At 46.5% G+C, this 26827-nt stretch overlaps 1 protein-coding gene across 2 annotated transcripts; it reads left to right on the plus strand.

The window, feature by feature from the left end:
- Positions 1–26286, plus strand: LOC144683642 (uncharacterized). Of its 2 annotated transcripts, none has more exons than XM_078546884.1 (4): positions 1–50; positions 5319–6588; positions 14709–15434; positions 25259–26286. In XM_078546884.1, exons 2-4 carry the CDS (start codon positions 5527–5529, stop codon positions 25745–25747), a joined length of 2277 nt encoding a protein of 758 aa, XP_078403010.1. In that variant the 5' UTR covers positions 1–50; positions 5319–5526; the 3' UTR covers positions 25748–26286. The 2 variants fall into 2 exon arrangements, with proteins under 2 accessions (XP_078403010.1, XP_078403009.1); XM_078546883.1 differs by lacking the exon at positions 1–50 and adding an exon at positions 1947–2065.
- Positions 26287–26827: the final 541 nt, after the last annotated feature.

The following is a 26827-nucleotide window of genomic DNA, read 5'->3' on the forward strand; positions in this document are numbered from 1 at the left end:
GAGTGCAGCTTTCCAGCTGCATTTCCAACACTCGCTGCTGCATCGCATGGGTGAGTAAAAAGACTGCAATGGATCCTCTTTTCATTCAGTGTTAGCCTCCTCTTGCTCCCGCCTTTTAAACTAGCTCCTTTACACAATCAGTATGTTGATATTTTTAACAACAAACAAAAGGTGTAATGTAGCCGTCAGATTACAAAGGCTGCTGGATTCGCTGGTTTTGTGTTTCGAACCTGCGAATTTGATGCTCCCTCCGCCAAGAATCCGGAGCTACTTTAACTGAAGAATAAAGTGTCTCCCAAAGGGGACAGTACGAACTGGCAGGCACGCACTTCCGTGGATTAGGCAACAGCGCACTCTGTTAACGCGCTGTTGGAATTACTAGGCTGATGTAAGATTACTGCCTTACAAAACCGATCTCTTTTTCTCTCTCATTTCTATCCGTGCAGATGTTAACACATTTGCGACCTTATCTTCCAGTTGGGCATGCTCGCTGTATTCTACCTTGAGATGTTGTGTATCAAGGCTTGGGGGTTGGGGGGGGGGAGGGGCCGTGGGCTTGCTGGGAAGGGCAGCCGGCTGGAGGAAGAACACCACCCACTGTCCAGCGCTTGTTACTGCTGGAACCCAGGCCCCCGTCCCTGCTCTCTCCTGTCCCATCTCTACATTCACTCGTCACCTCTAACCCCTGCTCGATGTTTACAAGACCAGGCACTTGCTCGGCTGCTTTGTATTCTGCCTTATAATTGCTCCACCATTGGTGGCCATACCTTCAGTTACCCAGACCACAAGCTCTGGAATTCCCTTCCTGAACCTCTCCGCCTCTCTTTCTTCTTTTAGGCACCCCTCTAAACCTACTTCTTCGACCACACTTTCGGTTATCTGTAATATGTGGCTGCGTGTCATAGTTTGTTTTAAAAGCTTACGTGAAGCGCCTTTTTGAACGTTTAGTTACGTTAAAGGCGCCATATAGTTTTTCCAGGTATTTTTGTTTTTGTTTTGGATTTCCAGCATCCGCAGTTTTTTGCTTTTATATAGTTCTGTGGACCAACCCTGTATTCCGATTCAACTTTGTTTATCCATCAATGAACTCATTTCCCGCACTTTGTCTCCTCCCTATGTGCCTAATGCTCTCTATAACAACAACCAAGTACTGCTTGTCTCTGCCACCATATTATTGATTTCCAATTAAAATCCACTGTTCATTAACCCTGAGTCGCCCCTCATGCTACTCTGCTTAGTCTGCATTCAGTTTACTCCAGAAATGCCACCAGCACCAGACAAAGGTCACTTCATTCCCAGGCTAGTCCCATGCGCTGGATCCCTCATGTCCCTGACTCCACCTTGCGGATTGTACCCTGCCTCTCACTCATTCATCAGGGGATGCCTCTGCCTTCCGCCCTCGATTTACCTCTGTATTTACCGACCGAACTGCACGGCCTTGCGTTGAACCACCTGAATTTCCTCCAGCGTGAAATTACCCCGAATTTTCCCCGACTTCCTTAATATCTTCCCCGCACAGTATTTTTACTTTGAAAGGCACTGCACCCTACATATATTCCCTAAAATTGCCTTTTCCCCCTACATTTGTCTCATGTATTGCCCCCGCCTAGCATATTGAGTCGTGCTGCCTGTCCTAGGGGCGGAATTTTACACCAGCGGGATTTTAGGGTCTCGCCGAAGTCGATGGAGTTTAGAATGAATCGCCGCATTTTACGAAAGTTCCGGCATTGCCAGTCTTGCTTGCAGCAGCGGACTGTGATTGACAGCTGTCAGAATCTGAGCCCGGATCCGACACTTAAGGCTCTGATTGACAGGTGGACTTGCCGAGAGGCGGGGCTGAACTGGCGCTAACGCTGTGATTGACTGAAGGCTTCTCGGGGCGGGGCCAGACTGACTTAGGACGCGGTGACTGACAGGTGGGCGTGCCGGGAGTGGGCTGGGCGAATAGGTCAGGCGGTGATTGACGGCGGGGTAGCCGGCTCTGGTCGCCTGCGCGGTGACGGACCCGGCTGCACAGTCGCTAAGCGGGTTAGTGAACACGGCGGGGCCGGAGAAGCCGCCACAGGTAATGGGCTTTTGTTGACTTGTCGCTCAGCTGGGGGTTCGCTTAGTGATCGGGCTCAGTGCTCCTTTCAGCTCGGTGATGGCACTGCGGCCTAACGGCCGGACCCCGCTGGAGGATGAGGGGCGGCTGGGCCTTGGCTCTACTTGTGGGGATGGCCGGCCGGCCGGCCGGAGCCAGCTGGGGGCGGTAGGGGCAGTGGGGGAGCAGGCTCGGTGCTCCAGGCCCTGTCCGCTGTGGGAGGGATGAGACACTGCCAAAGCGGGCCCGAGGCAAGTCCACCCCCCGCCACCGGGGAGCCCGACCCCCCGACCCCCCCCCCCGCCACCGGGGAGCCCGACCCCCCCCCGCCACCGGGGAGCCCGAACCCCCGACCCCCCCCCCCGCCACCGGGGAGCCCGACCCCCCCCCCCCGCCACCGGGGAGCCCGACCCCCCCCCGCCACCGGGGAGCCCGAACCCCCGACCCCACCCCCCCCCCGCCACCGGGGAGCCCGAACCCCCGACCCCCCCCCCCCCCCCCCGCCACCGGGGAGCCCGAACCCCCGACCCCCCGCCACCGGGGAGCCCGACCCCCCGACCCCCCCCCTCGCCACTGGGGAGCCTGACCCCCCGACCCCGCCCTCGCCACCGGGGAGCCTGACCCCCCCGACCCCCCCCCCCCTCGCCACCGGGGAGCCTGACCCCCCCGACCCCCCCCCCTCGCCACCGTGGAGCCTGACCCCCCGACCCCCCCCTCGCCACCGGGGAGCCTGACACCCCGACCCCCCCCTCGCCATTGGGGAGCCTGACCCCCCCGACCCCCCCCTCGCCACCGGGGAGCCTGACACCCCGACCCCCCCCTCGCCACCGGGGAGCCTGACACCCCGACCCCCCCCTCGCCATTGGGGAGCATGAACCCCCCGACCCCCCCCTCGCCACCGTGAAGCCTGACCCCCCCGACCCCCCCCCCCTCGCCACCGGGGAGCCCGAACCCCCGACCCCCCGCCCCCCGCCACCGGGGAGCCCGAACCCCCGACCCCTCCCCCCCCCCGCCACCGGGGAGCCTGACCCCCCCGACCCCCCCCACACCCTGACAACGGGGAGCCCGACCCCCCGACCCCCCCCCTCGCCACTGGGGAGCCTGACCCCCCGACCCCCCCCTCGCCACCGGGGAGCCTGACCCCCCCCGACCCCCCCCCCCTCGCCACTGGGGAGCCTGACCCCCCGACCCCCCCCTCGCCACCGGGGAGCCTGACCCCCCCGACCCCCCCAACCCCCCCCTCGCCACCGGGGAGCCTGACCCCCCGACCCCCCCCTCGCCACCGTGGAGCCTGACCCCCCCGACCCCCACCTCGCCACCGGGGAGCCTGACACCCCGACCCCCCCCTCGCCACTGGGGAGCCTGACCCCTCCGACCCCCCCTTGCCACTGGGGAGCCTGACCCCCCGACCCCTCCCCTCGCTACCGGGGAGCATGAACCCCCCGACCCCCCCCTCGCCACCGGGGAGCATGAACCCCCCGACCCCCCCCTCGCCACCGTGAAGCCTGACCCCCCCGACCCCCCCCTCGCCACCGGGGAGCCTGACCCCTCCGACCCCCCCTCGCCACTGGGGAGCCTGACCCCCCGACCCCCCCCCTCGCCACCGGGGAGCCTGACCCCCCCAACCCCCCCCTCGCCACCGGGGAGCCTGACCCCCCCCCTCCCTCGCCACCGGGGAGCCCGACCCCCCCCCCCCCCCCCCCTGCCACCGGAGAGCCTGACCCCCCGACCCCCCCCCCCCCCCTCGCCACCGGAGAGCCTGACCCCCCCGACCCCCCCCCCTCGCCACCGGGGAGCCTGACCCCCCCGACCCCCCCCTCGCCACCGGGGAGCCCGACCCCACCTCGCCACCGGGGAGCCTGACCCCCCGACCCCCCCCCTCGCCACCGGGGAGTCTGACCCCCCGACCGACCCCCACCCTCGCCACCGAGGAGCCTGACCCCCCCCCCCCAAATCCCCGGCCTGCCAGACCCCACCCCTGCAGCCCCCGGGGTGCCTGACCGCCCCCCCCTCCCCCTGCCCGTGACCACCCCCCCCCCCCAGCCAGGGGGCCCTTACCTCCCAGCACCCCCCCCCCCCCCCCCCCCCCCCCGGCAAACATGCAAGCCCGACCCCACAAACCCCCTTTCCCGGCCCTCCCGCTTCACCTCACAACTCCCAGGGGAACCCCACCCTTCACCCTCCCCTACCCGACCCTCAACCTTCTCTTCCCGACCCCCCCATCCCCACCTACCGCCTCCGGGGAGCCATACCACTCAGATCCCTTCCCCCAAGGAGACGCCCGATCCCTTAATCCACCCCCCCCCCCCCCCCCCCTGCAACCAGCTAGTCCAACCCCTCACCCCCATACCGGGAGCCCGACCCCTCAAGCCCTGCCCCCGGGGAGCCTGAACGCTCCCAACCCACAGCCCCCTCCCACCCAGAGGAGCCCGACTAGTCCCACCCCCCAGGGGAGCCTGAACCGTCAGCCTCCGGCGTCCCCTAATTTCCCCCCCATCTGGGGGCGCCTAACCACTTACCACCCCCCCCCACCCCCGGCCCGGGGTGCCGTACCCCCCCCAGCCCACCCCCGATCCCTTATTCTCTCCCCCCTCCCAGAGGTGCCCAACCCCTTACCCACCAACTACCCACAGGTGTGCCGCCACTACCCCCCTCATTTCCTGCCCCCACCAGGGGTGCCCAACCCCACACCCACCCACTAAACCGCAGGGTAACCTGAGCCATCGCGCCCCCACACCCCAGGGAGCCAGACCCCTCGCCCCCTCTACCGGTGTCCGACCCCTCACGATCCCCGAAGGATCCCGACCAATCGCTGCGCCTCAGACGACCCCTAATCTGCCCCCATCGCCCCCCGGGGAGTCTGACCCCACCCCCCTTCCCGCCTTCCTCTGCTCTGCCCCCCCCAACTCTCGGATTAACCTGGTGTGCTTTGAGGCACGAGTGAGTATAATATGCCTATACCAACTGAAGACCCATGTGCAATATGCTTCTTGTTGCCTGCCTTATGGTTAGGTTAAAACAAGAGCGTATATCTGGATGGTGAGCGATGGTAGGTTTTCAGATGGGACTATTTACAAGAATTTTTTATATTTGCTCCTGTTCTAATCTGAATTGCTTGGATTTATTTAATTTTAAATTCAAGACATCACGATCTTCCCCTCCCCACTTTCTAATAAAGGTGTTGATTAATTTGGGATACAAACTGCAATTAATATTCCCCTTTTTGTGCTTTCAGGACCTGGAGCCACTGTCAAGTACCCCATGTTCAGAGGACTGCTGCTCTTTCTACCCCTCAACATCAAGTGGTCTACAGCCAGTATTTGGGGCCATGTTGTGTTGAGTAGAGGGCCTGCCTGTCCAGTTTCTGCTCTGTGGAAAGCACACTGCCAACAATCTGCAGCCACTTGCAAGCCTCTTCCCAGGTGGCTGGATCTGCAGGAGCTATGAACCAAAACCAGCTGGGTCCTCAACCCCAGACGGCATATACTCCCAGGCCCTCTGCCAGCAGCCTTGTCAGTGTTGGTGAACAAGTATACTCCTCTGTTGCCTCTCCTGCAAGCGGTTCGGCCGCTAGCCCTTCCCCCACCACTGGCTCGGGGATGGCACAGAGCGTGGCCAGTCCTGGGACCTACATCCAGATCCCCATCAATGCCGAGGTTCGCTGCGTCTCCACATTTTCTTTGCCCATGGCAGTTCAGCAGAAGATCTTTGGAGGAACTCGCAACCTGCCCAAGGGAGGTGATTGCAGCAAACCCACCACGGCCATCTACATCTGCCCAGTGAACCCTGTTAAGGTGACTGAGGCCAAGCGCCTCTTGCCTTTGGTACCCAAACCATCGTCATTGATCCGTGGGGCTAGGGGTGTGACTGATCCGGTTCAGGAGACACCCGCTGCATCACCAGTGGCCAAAGTGCCGAGCAAGGAGCCTTCTTCAGGCAGACAAGACACAAAAATGAACAGGGCAGGAAAGGAAAGTACCACTATCCCAACACCAGTTTCTGTAAAATTTTGCAACAACCTGGCTTCTCAGGTGCTGAAGACGTTTGTGAAGCAGCAGGCAAAGGGAGTCAGCATGGATAGTTTAATGCAGGCTTACTCCAGCAGTCCAGTGGATACCAAGGTTGTGGGGAGTTCATTCAAAGAAAATGCGCTGCTTCTCTTCAATGGACAGCTATACTTCTTAGCCCAGAAAGGCATTGAGATTCCCACTGGTGCAGACAAAGGGAGGCTGTCTCGAAGGGAATCGGGACCATGTGAACCAAAGGTGGTTCATGCTGAAGAAGAACGGGTGGAGCAGAGGATTGAGACTAGTCAAAGTTCACTTAGCACTGCAAATGCAAAACAGGATGCTGATACACCTGAAATGAGCAATGAACCTGACACAAAAGGGCAGGAACATGCTGTAAAGAGAAACGACTGTTTAAATAACCCTCAGGCGATGGATATGGATGCCCATGAGACAAACCTGCATCCAGCTGAGAATGGATTGAATCTGGTACAAGAGGTGAAAAGCTTTGAAAACAAGTAACTAACATACATGCGCCTACATAAATGGGCATCATGGAACCATCAGCTATTGATCATTATGATCTTTTTGTTATCATGGGAGTTCATTATCATATTGGATTGTGCACTTGTTTAGCAATCCCTAGTGTATGTAATAAGAACCTTGGACAAACAACCATTCTTCACTATGGATTGATGCACTCCAATTTAAATCAAAATGTGGGAGAGGGTGTTGGCTTGGGTACAATTGTGTATAGTACTGGTCTCCTTATTTAAAGAACAATGTAAATGCGTTAGAAGCAGTTCAGAGAAGGTTTACTAGACTAATACCAGGAATGGATGGGTTGTCTTTTGAGGAAAGGCTGGAGAGGTTAGGCTTGTATCCACTGGAATTTAGAAGAGTAAGAGGTGACTTAATTGAAACCTTTACGATCCTGAGGGGTCTTGACTGGGTGGATGAGGAGAGGACGTTCCCTCTTGTGGGAGAATCTAGAACTAGGGGTTACTGTTTAAAAATAAGGGATCGCTCATTTAAGACAGAGATGAGGAGAAATCTTTTTCTCTGAGAGTAGTGAGTTTTTGGAACTCTCTCCCTCAAAAGGTGGTGGAAGCAGTGTCTTTGAATATTTTTAAGGCAGAGCTAAATAGATTCTTGATTAACAAGGAGGTGAAAGGTTATCGGGGGTAGGCAGGAATGTGGTGTTGAGGTTACATTCAGATCAGCCATGACCTTGTTGAGTGGCAGAGCAGGCTCGAGGTGCCGAGTGGCCTACTCCTAATTTGTATGTTTGCATGTTGGTGCACAAGGTATCTCGAGCAGCATTAAATGAAAATTGGGTGTTTTATGACTTGTAATAAGATTTCAGCAATACCTTGTGTGTTTTAGCACTCTTGGTGCTCAGCAAGTGATTGACATTAAGGCAGGTTGAACCAGTGCTTCACTGCTATACTCCCACATCAACTGAGAGGAGAATCATCACAATAGCGGTACCATTTTTAAAATGTTCCTTGCAGAAGATAGCGTTGCGCATGCATGGACTTGGAGTGCCATCTGCTGGCAGTTTCAGACTGGGTTTGAAATAATCTGAAACAAAAACAATTACCTGGAAAAACTCAGCAGGTCTGGTAGCATCGGTGGAGAAAAAAAGAGTTGACGTTTCGAGTCCTCATGACCCTTCAACAGAACTGAACAACTCTTTTCTTCTCCGCCGATGCTGCCAGACCTGCTGAGTTTTTCCAGGTAATTCTGTTTTTGTTTTGGATTTCCAGCATCCGCAGTAGTTTTTTGTTTTTATCTTTGAAATAATCTGGATTTGAGCTGCTTTCTAAGAGCCTGCCCTACCTGTTGAAAGGTTCAGAGATTGATTATGACACAGCAGTAGATCAGCTGATGTGATGTAGGAACGGACAGGTGCAGTGCTGAGGTGATGGGGCTCAATTAGCATCAATTGGTTGCTGATTTTACATTTCCACTATTGCAGAAGAGCCTCAAAGAAGCTTGACTTTTCCCTTCAGTACCAAACAGTACTTTTCCACACCCGCTCATATTGGTTCAAAGTGCTTTTGGCATTCCATTGACATTTGTAGGCTGTGAATCAGGTGGTACAGTGTGTGAAATGAGGCTCCTTTTCTTGAGGGGGTTTTTGTGTGGTGCTAGAATGCAACCTTGACTCTAGGTTTTGGCCACATTTGCATTATAGCCTGATATGTCAATGCATAAAAAATATTGGAAGAAATCCAGAATGAGAAGTGGCTGTTAGCTCATGAATGTCCATTGCTGTAATACTCTTAACTGTCCATACTTACATCTGGTTGTGTGCTGAATATCCCTAACGTCTTTGACAGTGCCACATAGGAACAGGAGGAAGCCATTCAGTCTCTGAAGCCTGTTGTACCTTTCAATGAGATTATGGCTGATCTGCATCATTTACTGCTTTTCGTGGAAGAGACTTCCGCATTTCCACCTGTATTTCCTAACTTCTCTTCTGATTAACCTGCCTCTGATTTTAAGGTTATGCTTTCTTGTCCTGGACTCCCCCACCAGCAGAAGGTCAATTCCTTTTAAAATCCCAGAAAGCTCAAGCAAATCACCGTAACCCAAATTGAAGGGAACACAAGCCTAACTTTTGAATCTTTTAAATTATCCTATGGAACCCTGCCAACATTCTAGTAATTTTTTGTGCTCTGCTGTATTAATTCCAAGGCCACTGCACCTCCTTTCTATGGTGTAGTGCCCAGAGCTATACCCAGTACTCTAGATGTGGCTGAATGAGGGCTCGCATATCTGTAGCAAAACTTCCTCCCTTTTATACTCTAGCCCTCTAAAGCTTAACATTCCATTCATCTTTTTGATTATTTTTGTACCAAACTACTACATTTTAGTGACCTGTGTACATTGATTCCTGCATCTCTTTAGACTTCAACTGTGCCTGGTTTTCCACCTTTTTTAACAAAAAACTCAATTTATCTTTTTTCTGGCCTTAAATGGATGATTTCATACATACCTGTGATTAAATTTATTTGCCCACTATTTATTAATTTCTTGCCACCAATTTGTGTCATTGGCAAACTTGGATATATGATTCTATTAGATTTGCTATTAATAAATATAGTGGATAATTGAAGCCACAGTACTGATCCTTGTAGGATGCCACTAGTCATGTCACTTCTTTCCAGTTTGAGCACATACCCATCATGTCTATTTTCTGTCTTCTGCCTAAGCAATCTTCTAAGCGAGTCAGTAATTTGCCTTTAATTTCATGAGTTTTGGCTAGCAGTTTCTTATGTTGAACCTTATTGAATGCTTTCTGGAAGTTTATAAATTACATTTGGAGACATTCCCTTTATTTAAATGCAACTAGATTATTTTCCAATTGGAATGCAGTCTGTACTCTACCAGCTCGTACTTACAAAACCCAGAACAAAACATCTACGCGATTGAGCAACACTTGTTGAGTGTGTTAATAACTACACCAACAACCAATTTAGGATGATCAGTCGAGCTCCTAAAGTGGCTCATTTACGCTTGCTAAAAGCGACATACATTCATACGTGGGGACCCGTTCTCTGCAAACAAAAAGAATATGTTTGACCTTTGCACCCATTTTGAATTACTTGGGAGCTTGGGGATCTTAAGATTCCCCATTGTCTTCTCCCCTTCTCCATGGCAATGACTCGGCCAATCAGAATCAACTTGCCACCGATCAGAATTTGTTTTTGAACAACTCCCACTCTAGTTTTCCCTCAATAACTAGTTTTGACCAGTTTGCTCTCATCCACCTCTGCCAACACCTGTTGGATGTTAGCCATAACAAAGTATAGAATCTTAGTAACCGTGATAACTTTCTCCTTTTCCAGCCAAGCATTGAATTTGATTATATTGTGATCACCTAATAATTGATGATAACCAAGTCTAGCTCATTGTTCATTACTAAATCTAGCAAGACCTATTTCTTGGTTGTGAATATACCTTTCTTGGATAAATGTCCAAACTTGCCCATTTTTAGTAATTGATTTTTTTAATATCAATTTTAAATTGTTTTTTATAAGATTAATTAAACACTACCTGCAACCCCCCCCAATACCGCAGAACTCTTGCATACTCTCTTCCCGTCCTCATTGATTCTATGGCCATTGCTCCTTTATAATTTGCCCCTGGAGGTTTCTATTTCTCAGTCCTCATCCTTTGATTTTCCATCCACTCATTTAATAGGTAGATAATTATACAGAAGCAGAAAACCCCAGCTCCTGCTTCTCCACTCTGCATCCTCACCGTGCTGAAATGAAGTTTTGTGATACTGCCCCCCCTACTCTAATTCATTGTTTCTGAGAATCTCAAAGCTGTGGGACTCTTTATCCCCCCTTTTGTCATAATGTCAATACATGTGTCATCACTTACCCTAAGGTCTGAATTTCAAACCACACCCCCCCCAATCACACAATCATTGTGAGGCCTCATTGGATTCCTGTGTTCCAGAGAATTTTTTCTGCTATTTCTCCTATTGGTGGCCACTGTCCGTCACTTTGCATTTGCCCTTAGAAACATGCTCCCTTGCCATCTCTCTCTCTGCTTTCTTCAGACATTTCTCTTTGACCATGCTTTTGGCTTTTTCTGATGTGGATACTGTTCCTTCCTCTCCTTCCACCAAACTCTTTTCCACTCCCTGTCTCCCCACTTAAAGTATTTTGCAATAGTCAGCACCCTGTAAAGTTCATTGACATGTCTTTTAATAGAATGAGTGCTACACAAACATCAGTAGATGCCAATTTCTTGTCATCTCTGATACCAAAGCTTGTCAAAGTGCATTTCTTATGTAGAAATGTTCTTTGTAGGCTTGGTCATCAAGACTGGGTCTGAACAGCATTCTGCATCTTAGAGTGGTGCTTTCTAATTGGAAAATAATCTAGTTGCACAAAAGAGAAAATGTGGAAAATGTTAGTTTTGTCTTAAGGCCATATGATGTAGGAGAAATAGGCCATTTGGCCCGTCAAGCCTGCTCTACCATTCAATGAGATCATGGCTGATCTGATAATCTTCAACTCCACTTTCCTGCCTTTTCCCCATAACCCTTAATTCTCTTACTGATTAAAAATCTGTCTATCTCAGCCTTGAATATACTTAGCGACCCAGCCTCTACAGCCCTCTAAGGTAAAGAATTCCACAGTTTGACTACCCTCTGAGAGAAGAAATTCCTCCTCATCTCTGTTTTAAATGGGCGACCCCTTACTCTGAGATTATGCCCTCTGGTCCTAGACTCTCCCACAAGGGGAAACAAGCTCTCAGCATGTACCCTGTCAAGCCCGCTAAGAATCTCTCATTCTTCTAAACTCCAATGAGTACAGGCCCGACTGACTCAACCTCTCCTCATAAGAAAATCCCTCCATCCCCGGGATCAACCTAGTGAACCTTCCCTAGACTGCCTCCAATGCCAGTATATCTTTCCTTAAATAAGGGGACCGAAACTGTTTACAGTATTCTAGGTGTGGTCTAACTAGTGCCTTGTATAGTTTTAGCAAGACTTCCCTATTTTTATATTCCATTCCCTTTGGAATAAAGGCCAACATTTCATTTGCCTTCCCTGTTACCTGCTGAACTTGTATGCTAGCTTTTTGGGATTCATGAACGAGGATCCCCAAATCCCTTTGCTGGAGCTTTCTTCAGTCTTTCTCCATTTAAATAATATTCAGCTCCTCTATTCTTCCTGCCAAAATGCATAACCTCACACTTTCCCACATCATCTGCTGCATTTTTGCCCACTCGCTTAACCTGTCTATATCCCTTTGTAGACTCCTTGTGCCCTCCTCACCTTCCTGCCTATTTTTGTGGTCATCTGCAAACTTGGCAATAGTACATTAATTTCCCTCATCCAAGTCTTTAATATATAATGTAAATAATTGTGGCCCCAGCACTGATCCCTGTGGCATTCCACTAGTTACAGGTTGCCATCCTGAAAATGCAACCCCCCCCCCTTCCCAACTGTCTGTCGTCTGTTAGTTAGCCAGTCCCCTATCCATGCTAATATATTACCCCCAACACCATGGGCTCTTATCTTATTAAGTAGCCTTATTGAAAGCCTTTTGGAAATCCAAACATTAATATTAGTATGTTATCTTACCAGTGGGATAAAATTCCTTTCATGTTGAATGTATGTGATATTTAAGATTTTTCCCCCTCTTCCATCTCTGCATTTAAAAATATCTCTCAATTAGGTTAGATTTTTCCACTTACTGACAATGCGCGATAGGGAAGTTACAACTTCATTTCAACACATTACTGTTTCTGGTACAAACCTGAGATTCATTGAATTGTCTATACTTGTTCTTTCAAACCCTAAACAAAATGGCAGGTGAGTGTGTTGCTGATGGGGTAGGGATTCCTGAGTGAGAACATTTCGGAAAATTGAGAAATTGGCCTAGATGAGGTCATCCTGTGACTGACCCCAGGCAGGCTTTGATTCCATTTTTGCTTGATTGTCAATTTCTTCTGAAGTTGTTTACAGGTTTTTAAGGTTTTTTTTGTCTCCCCAGGAAATCCAATTCCTAGAGTTTTGGAGGATGATAGAATGTTGATGAACTTCAACTTTTTGTTGAGAGAAATGTTGAAAGTCTTACTCCTGTGCACAAATTTTACTACTTGCATCATTCTCTTTATAAACAAAAATCTTTCACAGGAAAATCCTTGTCTAAATACTTCAAATATTTTCACCATCACACATCCAGTTGAGTCAGTCAGAATATTTTTGAAGAAACGTTTATTTGCCATTTTTTCTGCATTATTTGGAATTTTTATGTTCATAATCAGCTTCTAAACAAGATGTTCAAAAATCCATTTTTCACAATGATGATATTTAAATTAGAGTCATGGGGTCATTTATGGCACAATCACAGAATTATTACGGCGCAGGAGGTCATCTGGCCAGCTCTCCGAATGACCAACTCACCTAGTACCATTACCTAGTCTTTTCCCTGTAACCCTGCGCGTTCTTCCTTTTGAGATAACAGTTACGCTATTCGACTCATCGAGCCCATGCCGTCTCTCCTCAGAGCAATCCAATCAGCTCCACTCCCCCCACTTGATCCCTGTAGCCCTGCAAGTTTAATTCCTTCAAGTGCCCATCCAATTTCCTTTTTAAATCATTGATTGTTTCTGCTTCCACCACCCTTGTGGGTAGCAAGTTCCAGGTCTTTACCACTTGCTGTGTAAAAAAAGTTATTTTTCGCATTCCCCTGCATCTCTTGTCCAAAACCTTAAATCTGTGTCCCCTAGCCTTGTACTATCAGCTAATGGGGACTGTTTTTCTGTGTCTACCTTATCCAAACCTGTCATAATCCTCTACACTTCTATCAAATCTCCCCTCAATCTCCTTTTCTCCAAGAAGAACAACCTTGTCATATGTCCTGCCACCTTCAAAAATCTATGCACATGCACCCTAAGGTCCTTTTGCTGCACACTCTTTAGAACTGTGCCATTAAGTCTGTAGTGCCTATCCCTATTCCTTCTGTCAAAATGCATCACCTCACACTTCTCTGTATTAAGTTCCATCTCCACTTTCCTGCCCATTGTTAGCCTATCCATGTCAGGTTGCAGGTGATTTGTATCACCCTGAATGTTTGCACTCCTTCAGGTTCGTACTAAACGGCAAATATTGAAATTTTACTCTGTATTCCAAGATCCAAGTCATCTATATATATCAAAAGAAAGCAGTGTCCCTAGCACTGATCCTTGGGGAACACTCACTATCTACTTTGCCCAGTCTGAATAATAGCCATTTACCATGATTCACTGTTTTCTGTCATTAAGCCAGGTTTTTATCCAAGCTGACACTGACCCTTCTATTCCACGAGCCTCAATTTCATTAAGCAGCCTTCTATGTGGTAGTTTGTCAAACGCTTTCTTAAAATCCATATAGGTGATATCCGCTACATTCCCTTCATCAACCTTCTCTGTTACTTGATCGAAAAAGTTTTAAAAATGTTCTTTTTGTCTTTTAATACCTTGAAAGTTTTCATTTCACCTGTCTGAAAAACTGACCTTTACCTGGATATTTTTACCTCAAAGTTAGATAGCTTCTGAGCATGTGTAGACTTCCCCAGCATACAATATGTACATTACCGTGAGATGAAGGTAGACAGGTGTGCTGTGAGGATTTCATAAAGCCATAGAGGGTTACAAATGCCCTTTTGAAGACATTAGGAAAAATGCATTTCAGCTGCTAACATTTTGAGCAGCTGTAAAACTGGACTGGCTTGGAGGTAAGGTGCTCACTACTTTTTTTCAGATCAGGATATGAGTAGTGTGGTTAAAGAGTTGCTGAATTTGTGGCTTGACCATAGTTTTGGCTACATTTCAGAATTGCTCTCTGACCATGAAACCTTTGTTCATATCAGGAGTGCAGTAATTTATAGTGATTTCCCTCCCCCTGCCCAATTTAATTAAAGTAGGAGTGTCAAATTATTTCTCTCTACACCGTATGAAGGGAAATATATCGCTTGGTTTGCTGATATGACTCCTTGTGTTTTTATTTTGTTGTTTTGTGGGACATTTTGGGGCTGATACAAATTGTATGGTGTTTTCTAGTGCAATTCCTTTACTGAAATTCTTGCCTCTCATTTTCACAGGTTGTGAAACAGCTACCAAATCCCCTATCAGGGAGCTCCGCAAGAAGCCATCTGTTTTCTAAGGATAAAGACTTATTGTCAAAAGCAGGAATCTATGCTGATGTCAGAGTTTGCCTTGATAGAATCTCCTTGGTTGATCTTGCTAATATTTCAGGATGTCAGTCGGAAAGTCCCGTAAAATATATTCCAAAACTCTCTAAGGAGCCTGATCCACCGGATTTGGAAAAATGTGAGGAACACTCATGGGTGCCTGGGCTGCCAGAACTGGAGGAATGCCCAGAGCTCATCAGGGAGCATGACCCTACAGAATTCAGAGAGTGTCCAGAGCTTTTCAAGGAGGTTGGACCATCAGATTTAGAAGAAGGTCCAGATGCCTTGAGGGTGCCTGATCCAGTAGCATCCCAAGAATGTCCAGAGCTGTCTAAAGAACTTGCTGCACTGGAAGAATGTGCAGCTATCTCTAGAGTGTTGAGCCCAGCAGAATTGGAGGAGTGCCCAGCTATCTCGAAGGAGCCCAGCCCACTAAGATTGGAAGAATGTCACGATTATTCCAAAAACCGTGTCACAATAACATTGGAAGAAGGTGTTGATGCCTTCAGAGTACGTAGCACACCAGAATTTGGAGAGCATTCAGAAGCTCCTATGAATCCAAGTTCAGATTTGATGGACTGTCTTTCTGAATCAGAAGAGGGAGGCCATAGTAAATTCAGAAGGAAGAGGAAAGAGGTATTTAACTTAGAGTATGATGATCTGTTTAACGCTCGAATGGTCCAGGAAAAGCTGAGATAGATGAAACTGAAGTTAGAGGAAAACAAATAAAATCATGTTTTATGTGAGAGAATTGCAAAAATTTGGGAGCTTAGTGCTTACTTGGTTTTGTAGTAGTGGTTGTATGACTTCAACCCCGATGAGTGGGAGAATCACTCAGAAGGGAAGGAGAGGAATTGATAGTATTTTAAGTGGATGGATTGGTACATAGTTTTGTCATCAGAATTGGAGTGGCTTTTGTGACACTTTGATTCCAGTCTAGCTGTGAAAGGGGGAGGGGAAAATGATATTCAGAAGATCAATGCTATGTGTCTGTAACAAGATTATAGGAGTATTCTACAGGCACCTTTAACTGGAAAAGGGTGCTGGACCATATGCTTTCTGGGTACCACTGACTGACCCCCTGAGAGGCTCAGTTTTGTATACAGTAACAGTTTTAATTCAGAATCCTCTATGATGAATATAGCACAAATTCAGTCTTCCGGGAGGTAGAGATGAAGGTAAGTACATTCCCTCTATGACTACTATGTTAGAGCTCATTCTTGGACGAATACTGGACATGCCTGTGGCAAACACACACAATTTATTTTGTACTCGTGCTTTTGTAGCATGAGAGCATTATCCAGTTCAATCTTGAGAACTTGTTTTGACACTAATTTTGGAACCTGAATAAACAAGCAGAACGTTCCCTTCTCGAATTCCCAGTTGTAGGTAGGGGTGGTTAAGGAATCTATTCCCACCTGATGACCCACTGCTTTCAGGTGAAGCTGAGAAATCCACAAGCATACCACTGGTATAGTGATATCAAGTATGCTCTGCATAGGTTGGGTTTTTATTCCCCCTTCATCTTTTGGAAAAATATTCACTAATGCTGGTAAATATAAGGTGATCGTGATGAAAATCATGAGGGGAAAATTCCAGTGATTTAAAATTTTCCGTGTGCCTTGAATGTTGATCTTGGCCACCTTAGTTTGGTTTCTGCTATCGTTCTTTTTTGTAGATAATTACCTCAGCAAGAATTCTGTTTTATGGTGGCCACTGCATTGTCAAAAGAGCAAACCTGTGCTCCACTCTAATGTCTCCTAAAGGAACTGCCCATGGCATTTGAAGTATAGCTAATGAAGTAAGGTCATGGGCTATTTTGGCATTCATCAATATATATATATATATATATATAGTGGCCACCGTTCAGCTAATGAAATGTATATGTCAATGTAAAAGCATAATACTACAGAAATCTGAAACAAATACAGAACATGCTAGAAAAACTCAGCAGGTCTGGCAGCATCTGTGGAGAGAGAAACAGTTAACATTTGAGTCCAATATGACTCCTCTTAGGAACAAGAATCATATTGGACTCAAAATGTTATCTCTGTTTCTCTCTCCACAGATACTGCTCAATCTGCTGAGTTTTTCCAGCATTTTCTGTTTTTCTTATATACCAATGTATCCTGGTCCATCAATAGGCTATTGTCTTTCACTCTTCCTCGTTCTTCCTCTCCCTTCTCGAATATGTGGTTCTTCCTCAGCAATTGGCTTGTTTTCTTTAATCAAGTTTAGTTTAACTCTCGATCTTGCTTTTGTACTTTCTGGTGGGCTCCTCCTGTGGTCATAAGGTTGTAATTTAGAGAAGGACATAAGTTAGGGGCCTCAGTGACACTTTCATACTTGGGTTTGCCATGCTGATTTTGTGAAATAACCATTACTTGTTCCGAGGAGAGCCAAATATTTTTATTAGTTTATTGATTTCTTTTATATGTTCATTTTGATCTTTTGTTTCAGCATAAATTATCAAATATTATTTTACATATTTAATATTTTCTTGAGGTCGTTGCTTTGAGTGCAAGAAGGAACTAATCCTCTAGAATCAATGCTAGGATCAATTGAGACTCCCAAGTATGAAGTCAAGACTTGAGCACTGAAATTTAACTACTCTGAACATAAGTGAGCTGTTTACTCGTCTACTTCTTGGTATTGGAGCAATTAATTCGGGTGGAGCGATCAGTTGGAGACTTCTCACTCAAAAGTCCCACCTTTACACTTCCCTCTGATTCAATGAGGCCTGGTTGGTGAATAGGATAAGGGAAAGTGAAAATAGTTTTTTTGACCAAGCTTCAAAGATTACATGGATCTAAACTGCACGTGATGGATGTGACTTATCTGAAATGAGCTATGTTGGTACTTTAAGGCTTTTTGCTTTGTTTTTTGGGTACATGTACATTGTAGCTGCTGGTGAGAGACTCATGGATTTCAGCTAGCAAGTACCTATTTTATGCTGCCTGTCTGGAACTGCTATGTTCCTGCTAGGGCAAATGCAAAAGTATCCCATGTCCACATTTGACAAGACGACATAGGCAGTTCCATTATATAGATTTACACAGAGCTTGCAACACAGAAACTGGCCATTATGCAGGTCAAAGAGATTGGTTTTAAAGAATGCCTTAAAGAAGGAAAGCAAAGAAGAGAGGCAGAGAGGTTTGGGGAGGAAATTCCAGAGGTTAAGAACTTGGCAGCATAAGGGAGGGCAGCTAGTTGTGGAGCGATTAAAATTGGGGATGCTCAAAAGGACTAAATTGGAGGAGAGCAGGTAACTCAAAAGGTTATAGGGCAGGAACAGATTTCAGAAATAGGTCTCTAGCAGGTCGCCCACAGCCTACCCCTTCTCTAGCAAATGAAGCACCAATCTGTTCCACCTTTCTTAATAATCTCTTCAGTTCTGGGATCATCCTTGTGAGTCTATTTTGCACCTTACCTAATGCCTCTATATTCTTTTTATAAGATGGAGACTAGAGTTGTTCACAAAAGTGTAGGCTAACTAAGGATCTGTACAAGTTTAACACAACTTTGATTTTCAATCCCTCTTTTAAGAAAAATGAACCCCAGTGCTTTTTCAATGCCTTATTAACCTGCAGTGCTACTTTTAATCATTTGTATCTGCTCCTTTGCTCCTCTACTTAATTTTGACTCTTTCCAAGCTCTTCATGGCCTCTTTATGCTTCCTACCAAAATGCACTACCTCGCACTTGTTTACACTGAAATTATTTTGCCAATTTTATGGAAATTCTGCAAGCTTATTAATGCCTTCCTGTATTCAGTTGCATTCTTCCTTTGGATTAACTAAACTTCCCAACTTGGTGATATTTGCAAACTTTGAAATTATAGTTCCAATTCCTAAGTCTAAAATCATTAATGTAAACTTAGCAACAGTGGTCCAAGCACCAATCCCTGTGGAACAGCACTTACTTCCTTTTGCCAGTTTCAGTAGCTATCTTTAATCCTTGCTCTCCGTTGTTTTATAGTCGGTTTACTATCATTCTACTACCTGTTCCCTGACTCCACAATTGCAAATTCAGCTCTAGTGTCACTGGCATTTGCACTACTGAAGTGTGGAGACTTAAAAGATGGTGGAGAGTCTGCTCCCAACAACTTAACACATACTGCGTCAATCTCGCCTGTTAACACTCCCCCCTAAAAATCTCATAGCTGATGAGGGACCCCTGACTAGCACGTGACAAAGGGCCTTTCATGTGAGGTGCTTTTGAATTTCTTTTGTTGCTGCAGAGTTAGTAAAGTCCTATGTTAGAGAAATTGACAGAAGCTCATTTCAGTCAGAAGAGAGTGGTACGGCACCTTTGGAAGTAGTGTAGATTTGAAAGGCCTCTGAGCAGAAAGCTTGCTCCCAGGGCATGGGGGCCATATTTGCAGTTCCTCTTGGGTTGGAGATGGAGCAGAGGCAGCAGAGAGAGGAAGCTGTTTGCAGAGGGCAGAGGAGGAAGTCTCCCAACAGGAGGCCTTATCAAGCTAGCTTCTTCAGAGAACACTTAAGTCCACCTCAGCCAGGATCAGTGTCTTCCTCCATCAAGGAAGTGGCACACAATTGTGCCATCTTCTTGGACTGCACCTGCAACCACAGCAGGGTAAGGACCATGCAGCCACTAGGGTCACTGTGGCCCTCCTTCCAGGCTGGAGCTGACGACATTGCCAACATTTCTCAGTTGGCTGTGCTTGTTCCATCTGGAAGGCCACTTGAAGTCCTGTAAACAAAGCTTAAGGACACCTCCCATTTCTCTCTACTAAGGCAGATGACAACAGGGCACATGGCTTTGCCAGGGTAGTGTACTTCCTAATGATGCAGGGAGCCTATAACTTCACAAATGTGGCTCTGTGGATGCCATATCTCAATGAGGAAATGCACCGCAACCTCAGGGTTCTACAACCTGAAAATGCTGTTGGCGTGTGACTAACCACAGACCATCATGTTGGTGAATTCCTGCTATTCTGGCAAGAGTCATGATGCTTTCATCCCGCACCAGTCAGTCATTCCCACCACGTTCGAGCCACCATATTGAAACAAAGCCTACCTGCTCTACATGTGGCGCATGACGTCCCTCTGCCACCAACCACCCGTGGACAATGTTTCTACATGGTGGAGCAGGACATTGGCATACTGAAATGACAATTCCACTGCCTGGACTGCTTGGAACTGGGGATGGGGGAGCCCTCCAGCACTTACTGGTGTGTGTCCTGTCATTCAGGGTAGTCTGCTGCACCCTCAACCACCTGACAATCATGAGGCCACTGACCTTGCCACCAGGCCTTTGCCGACCACCTAAAGAGGAGGAGGAAGGAAGGGTTCATCCAGAACACCATCGCCCTGGACAGACAGTCTATGACTCTTTCATCAGGCCACCAGTACTCCTAAAAAAAATTTCCCAGATCACATTTGCTCCAGACTTTCATACTTTTCCAATTTGTATATTACAGTGTACTCTTGACCAAAATTCTGTAATAAAGACACCATGAACCAACCATTCTACACCAAAATTATCCAACAATACAAACAATACTCAACTATGCATTCTTTTGCTTCCCCTTAGTGCCTGTCTTGCACTTGCTTTTGCCTAATCTAGTGTTCCTATGTAGATTTAGGAAAGGTCCCATTAGGAAGTTGGCAAATGTTGCACCAGTTTTCAAGAAGGGAGTGAGAGAGAAAACAGTGAACTACAGGCTAGTTAGCCTAACATCGGTGTGGGAAAATGCTGGAATCTATCATTAAGTAAATCCTGGAAAAACTCAGCAGGTCTGGCAGCATCGGTGGAGAAGAGCAAAGTTGACGTTTTGAGTCCTAATGACCCTGAAGGTCATGGATGCTGCCAGACCTGCTGCGTTTTTCCAAGTATTTCTGTTTTTGTTTTGGATTTCCAGCATCTGCAGTTTTTTGTTTTTATATTATTAAATAAATCCTGTTTGACAAATTTATTAGAGTTTTTTGAGGGTGTACCTAGTAGGGTAAATAAAGAGGAACCAATAGACGTTGTATACCTGAATTTCTAATAAGAATTTGATACGGTGCCGCACAAAAGTTAATAGGCAAGATGAGGGCTCATGGAGTTGGGGTAGTATTTTAGCATGGAAAGAGGATTGCTTAATGGATAGAAAGCAGAGAGTGAACATAAACAGGACTTTTTCAGATTGGCAGGCTGTGAATATTGGAGTTCTGCAAGGATCAGTGCTGGGGCCTCAGCTATTTGCAATCTATATTAATGACAGATGAAGAGACAGAGTAATGTACCTAAGTTTTGCTGATGATACCAAACTAGGTGGGAAGGTAAGCTGTGGATAGGACACAGAGGCTGCAAAGAGATATAGACAGATGAAGCGAGTGGGCAACAAGATGGCAGATGGAGTACAATGTAGGAAAGTGTGAAGTTATTCACTTTGGTCATTAGAATAGAAAAGCAGAATATTTGGTGTTCAAAGAGACTTGGGTGTGCTTGTACAAGGAACGCAGAAAGTTAGCATGCGGGTGCAGCAAACAATTAGGAAGGCAAATGGCATGTTGACCTTTATTGCAAGGGGATTGGCATACAGGAATAAAGAAGTCTTGCTACAATTGTACAGGGTTTCGATGAGACCACATCTGGAATACTATGTGCAATTTTGGTCTGGAGGCAGAACTGTGAAGGTTTACTAGATTGGTCCTTGGGATGAGGAGTTTGTCCTGATGAGTGGCTGAGTAAATTGGGCTTGTATTCTCTGGAGTTTAGAAGAATGAGAGAAGATCTCGTTGAAATCTATAAAATTCTGAGGGTGCTTGATAGGGTGGAAACTGAGAGATTGTTTCTTCTGGTTGGGGAATCTAAAACATGGGGGCACAGTCTCAGTATAAGGGGGCAATCATTTAGGACTGAGATCAGGAAAAGTTACTTCACTGAAAGAGTTGTGAATCTTTGGAATTCCCTACCCCAGAGGGTTGTGGCTGCTCCATTGTTGAATATATTTAAGGCTGGGATAGACAGATTTTTGGCCATTCGGAATTATGGGATAAGGGAAGTGGGCAGGAAATGGAGTTGAAGCCCAAGATCAGCCATGGTTGTATTGAATGACGGAACAAGCTGGACGGGCTGAATGGCCTACTTTTATTCTTGTGCACTGCTACCCCAGTGACCACAGCATGCCTGGTGGAATACTGTTCACTTTCAGTGAGGGGCTTTGCAGATAGCTTTGGTGCTGCTTGTTGTGTTCCACCTTATGCTGCAAGTGAAAGAGGAAGAGTGTTAGTGAGCATGTTGTAAAGTGTTTGGGTAATGTGCCTGTTATAACGGAATAGCTGGAAGTAGTGGAATCTGAGAGGCTTTTAGCAGTGGTAGGTATTTGAGGATGAGCAGGAGCATATGAATGAGTTCTGAATGCAGAGGTTGTTGATGGGCAAGTTTGGGGGGTGTGGTGCATTGAGCAGTGTGAAGCTGGTGGTGCATTTGATAGGAGATGGTATTTAAGGATGCATTCACTGGCTTTGACTACTTTGGAGCAAACACCTAGCATTAACTCCCTTGCTTCCATTGCCTTTGCGGTGTATGTCTGCCTGAAGGGTTTCTTGCTGAAAGAAGACTTCTCTCCTTTCCACTTCAGCACTAATGTCTCCAGTGCTGCATCTGAGAACTTGGGAGCCTCCTTTCTGACCAATTGTTCCATTGCTCTGGTTTGTCCCTGCTGAGAGAGCCTCTCCCATTCACTGTTGCAGCCAGAATGCACCTTCCCTTTAAGAAACACAGGCTAGCTTCAATTGGTGCTAGCCTTGCATGAACTGAGTGCAGCCACTCAGCAGCAGGTTTAGCACTGGGTTGCATGCCACAATTATGGAGATGAGCAGGCAGTATGGTTTGTATACATTACCTCCATTGGATGTGGAATAATCACACTGCCTGCTAACATGGCTTATTCAAATTTAGCCCCACATTTTTTTTTATTTACCCACAGGATGTGGCCAGCAATGGCAAGGTCAGCATTTATTGCCCATTCCTAATTGCCCTTAAGATGGTGGTGAGCTGCCTTCCTGAACTGCAGTCCATTTGGTATAGGTACGCCCACAATGCTGTTAGAGAGGAAGTTCCAGGATTCTGATGGCGATATAGTTCCAAGTCAGAATGTGTGTGACTTGGAGGGGACCTTGCAGATGGTGGTGTTGTCATGTGCTTGCTGCTCTTGTCCTTCTAAGTTGCAGAGGTTGTGGGTTTGGAAGATATTGTCAAAAGAACTTTGGTGAGTTGCTGCAGTGCAACTTGAAGATGGTACACATTCTGCCATATTGCAGATTCAGGTATTGGAGATTGTGAATGTTAAGATGGTGGATGGGGTGCCCATCAAGCAGGCTGCTTTGTCCTTGATACTTTTGAGCTTAAGCTGGAGCTGCACTCATCCAGAGAAGAGGACAGTATTCCATCATACTACTGACTTGTGCATTGTTGCTGTAGCGTTTAATAATGCTGTTTACAGATTCAATGTCAGTAGGAAAACTTACATAAAGTATCCTACTGCAATTTACATTTTGTACATTGGCAAGACATGATTGTCAGTTTAGGAAGACCTCAAGAAATGTCTATGGTAACATCTGAAAGTATGAAAATGATTGTCTAAGTGTTCTTCTGACTTTATTTTCAAGTTTTAATGGTTAGACCCAGGTTTAAAGTATCTTCATTGACTATTTTTCCATAGATTGTCTCTCCAAATTAAACTGTGTAAAGTATAGTCCCAAATCTAATCCCAGGAGCTATTAAATCAAGTTTAATTATTTAATACACCTGCTGGTAATCTCCCACAAAATGAGAAGGTTTGGCAAGGATGACCATAGAAGATTGGCGGATTAGCAGAAAGGCAATCTAGTATGGTGAAATGTGAGAAACCTTTTGCAAGGAAAAATGAGGAATAAGAGTATAAACTCAATGGAAAAACACTCTGTTGTGGTGCAAGAGACTTAAAGATGCAAAATAGGTTATTCCTTGAAACTAAAAGTTCGCAGAGATGATACCATAAAAGTTAATAGCATAAGGGTTTCACAAATAGCAGCATAGAGTACAAGGTGGATAGGATTTGAGCTTCTGACTTGCTCTTGTAGCCACAGTATTTATATGGCTGGCCCAATTAGATTCCTGGTCAATGGTAAACCCAGGATGTTGGGGTGGAGGTTTCAGCGATGGCAATGCTGTTGAACATCATGGGGAAATGATTAGATTGTCTCTTGGTGGAGATGATCGTTGTCTGGTACTTGTGTGGTATGGATGTTAATTGTCACTAATCAGCCCAAGCCTGAATGTTGTCCAGGTCTTGCTGCATGTGGAGGAGGTGTCAGCTGTGGCTCAGTTCATAGCACCCTCGCCTTTGAATCAGAGGGTTGTGGGTTCATGTCCCACTCCCGGAAACCAAGAACTGTGATTGTACTCGAAAGAGTTGCAATCTGTGACTGTTGATAACTCGAAAGAATTTTTTTTTTTTCTTGCTGCATGTGGACATGAACTGCTTCAGTATCTGAGAAATTTACAACGGAACTCAACAATCGTCAGAAAACATCCCCGCTTCCAATGTTAGGGAGAAAAGGTCTTTGAAGCATCCAATGCCTCAGATCTCTCCATCACTATCCCTAGGTATGTTCTGTCCCACTATCAGGATAGACCCGGAGAGTTGGCAGCACAATGGTGTGCAGTCAAAAGGGCATAGCCCTAGGAGTCTTTAAAATTGACCTGGACCCCATGAAGTCTCAAGGCATCAGGTGAATCATGGACAAGGAAACCTCCTGCTTATTGCCAGCTCCCTCCCCACCCAAGCCCCGCAAGCTGATGAATCAGTACTCCATGTTGAATACCATTGGAAGAAACACTAAAGATTATGACACAGATGTATTCTGGGTGGGGGAATCTGCTGGGACACTGGTCCTGCTCTGGTTCAGGTGGAGCTTAGCCCAGTGGTACAGCTTCTTCCTGTCCTAGTACTACCCCATGAATGCAGACATAAGAATTTACAATGATAATACATAAAGTAAAGGCGTGTCTTTACTCAAAGTAATTTGAATGATGTATTTGGTGCTACACAGTGCTTGAGCAGATAGCATTGGCAGGTTTAAGGCAATACTTGATGCACACATGAGGGAGAATGGGATAGGAGGCATATAGGGAAAGGGTGGGAAGTAACAATTAGAGTGGGAGCGCTCAGAGCAGGGGTGGTGAGTGGGAATCAGCAAGAGGACTGGGAGAGGAAAGCGACAAGGGGGCGGGAGAGGGAAAGGGTGAGTGACAGGGAGTGAGGGGGCTGGGAGAGGGAAAGGACAAGTGGCAGGGAGTGAGGGGGCTGGGAGAGGGAAAGGGCCAGTGGCAGGGAGTGAGGGGGCTGGGAGAGGGAAAGGGCAAGTGGCAGAGAGTGAGGGGGGTTGGGAGAGGCGGTGAGTGAAGCAGACTGAACATACTCCGTGACAAGATTCAAAACATAATTCTTTGAAATTTTCCATGCAGGTTGAAGTTGAGACTCAGACTCCTGGCTGTCTAAACCCAGACTGGACTTATCAAGATGTAAGTGCCAAGAAAAGAAAGCATCTTGGAGTGGACCCTTGTTCTGAAACCTATACTGGTACTCAAATGGAAATGTGTGGGAACCTTGATGTGGGAAGCCCGGAGAGTGTCGACACTGAGAATTCCCTCCCAACATTGCCAAGCTGTCTCGAAGCTTCAACTGCACCTGAGCTGAACAGTCTGGTTGCAAAGGAGGAGGAGACGAGCACATCTCTGACCCTTCTTAAATCAGATCCTCCCGAGGGGGAAAACCTTGCAGACCTCTCATTATCGAACCCACTTGAGGTAGATGAAACAGTCAGGGATGAGAAAATAAATCGTCTGAAAGAAATGTTGAAGGAGAAGCAGGCAGCGTTGGATCAGATGAGGAAGAAAATCTCACTTTCAAATACTGCCTCATCATCTCCTACTTTGGAGTCTTTTACACTGTAGGTCAGAGTGAACTGTATCCAATATAAATAATATGTTAAACATCAACTTTCAAGCAGGTAATGAGAAGACAAACAGGAAACCTGACTGATTAATTCTGTAGAAGGTTAATGACAGCCTCCTAAGGAGTGCTGCAACTATCAGATATTCCTACAGGAAGGTAGTGACCCATACTTGTACCTGTATATTTAAATTCAATAGTTACATATTTTAAAATAAAATGAATTTCTATGTTTTTTTTTGTAATTCTAAGATCTTGATTTGTATTTTGCTATGTGTGTATAGAATATTGGGTGTTTAATAGAGCTCTTCTTCCCATTGTCCAAAACAAAATCATTGTTGTTTCCTATAGTTTAATATTACAAGACTCCTGAAATATCTGTTGATTTAAATAAAGATTAGCTTGAATGAGAATGCAGTTCTATCTCAAATTTTAGTAGCTGGAAAGTTTTTAATTCTTGATTTTCACTTTCTGGTGCTTAGAGATTTTAACAATGGTAGTGAGGTGAATGAGTGAATAAACCAAATGCATTTCTAATTAATTCTAGCTTTTAATTAGTCTGTTTTGTGATTATTGGTGGTGAGTTTCTTCCATATTCATAAAAAAATGAAGTCCTAACTGCTATTCTAATGTATGAAGTTTTGTCTTTGGTTACCCAGGGGGTAGGTTACACATGAAACCAATCTACCAGAAAAGCACTTCTTTGCGTGATATAACCAGGAGAGGTCTTTTATTAAGGACCTGGTGCTGGTGAAGGGCAAGGGGCATATGGCTCGTTTTTTTGCAAGTTGGGGCTTAACTTGTGTGTAGTGAGAGGTGCTTTGATTGGACAATTACAAGTTTTGAGGAAGTTAGCGGCATGGCATGGCTGCTGGTTATTCATATTTAGAACTACCCAAGAGAAAAGAGGAATGACCTGGATTATTATTCATTTAAAATTTGAGTTTTTAAATAGGCAGTGAGTATTCAGTGAACTGGGCAACATAGTGACTTAGCTACTGCGCTTTTGCCCCTGGGACCTAGGTACAAATCTAACCCATTCCAGCATCGTCAAACTCTTTTCTGGCTTTAAGGGTCCTATG

This window comes from Cetorhinus maximus, chromosome 8 (genome assembly GCF_964194155.1).
Source record: "Cetorhinus maximus chromosome 8, sCetMax3.hap1.1, whole genome shotgun sequence".
Lineage (NCBI taxonomy): Eukaryota > Metazoa > Chordata > Chondrichthyes > Lamniformes > Cetorhinidae > Cetorhinus > Cetorhinus maximus.

Excerpts from the sequence above, each read along its gene's own strand:
- LOC144683642 (XM_078546884.1), top strand. The coding sequence starts at position 5,527 with ATGAACCAAAACCAGCTGGGTCCTCAACCCCAGACGGCATATACTCCC. Across the intron at positions 6,589-14,708 it reads GATTGAATCTGGTACAAGAG|GTTGTGAAACAGCTACCAAA; the intron begins GTGAAAAGCTTT and ends TCATTTTCACAG. Across the intron at positions 15,435-25,258 it reads TCAGAAGGAAGAGGAAAGAG|GTTGAAGTTGAGACTCAGAC; the intron begins GTATTTAACTTA and ends TTTTCCATGCAG.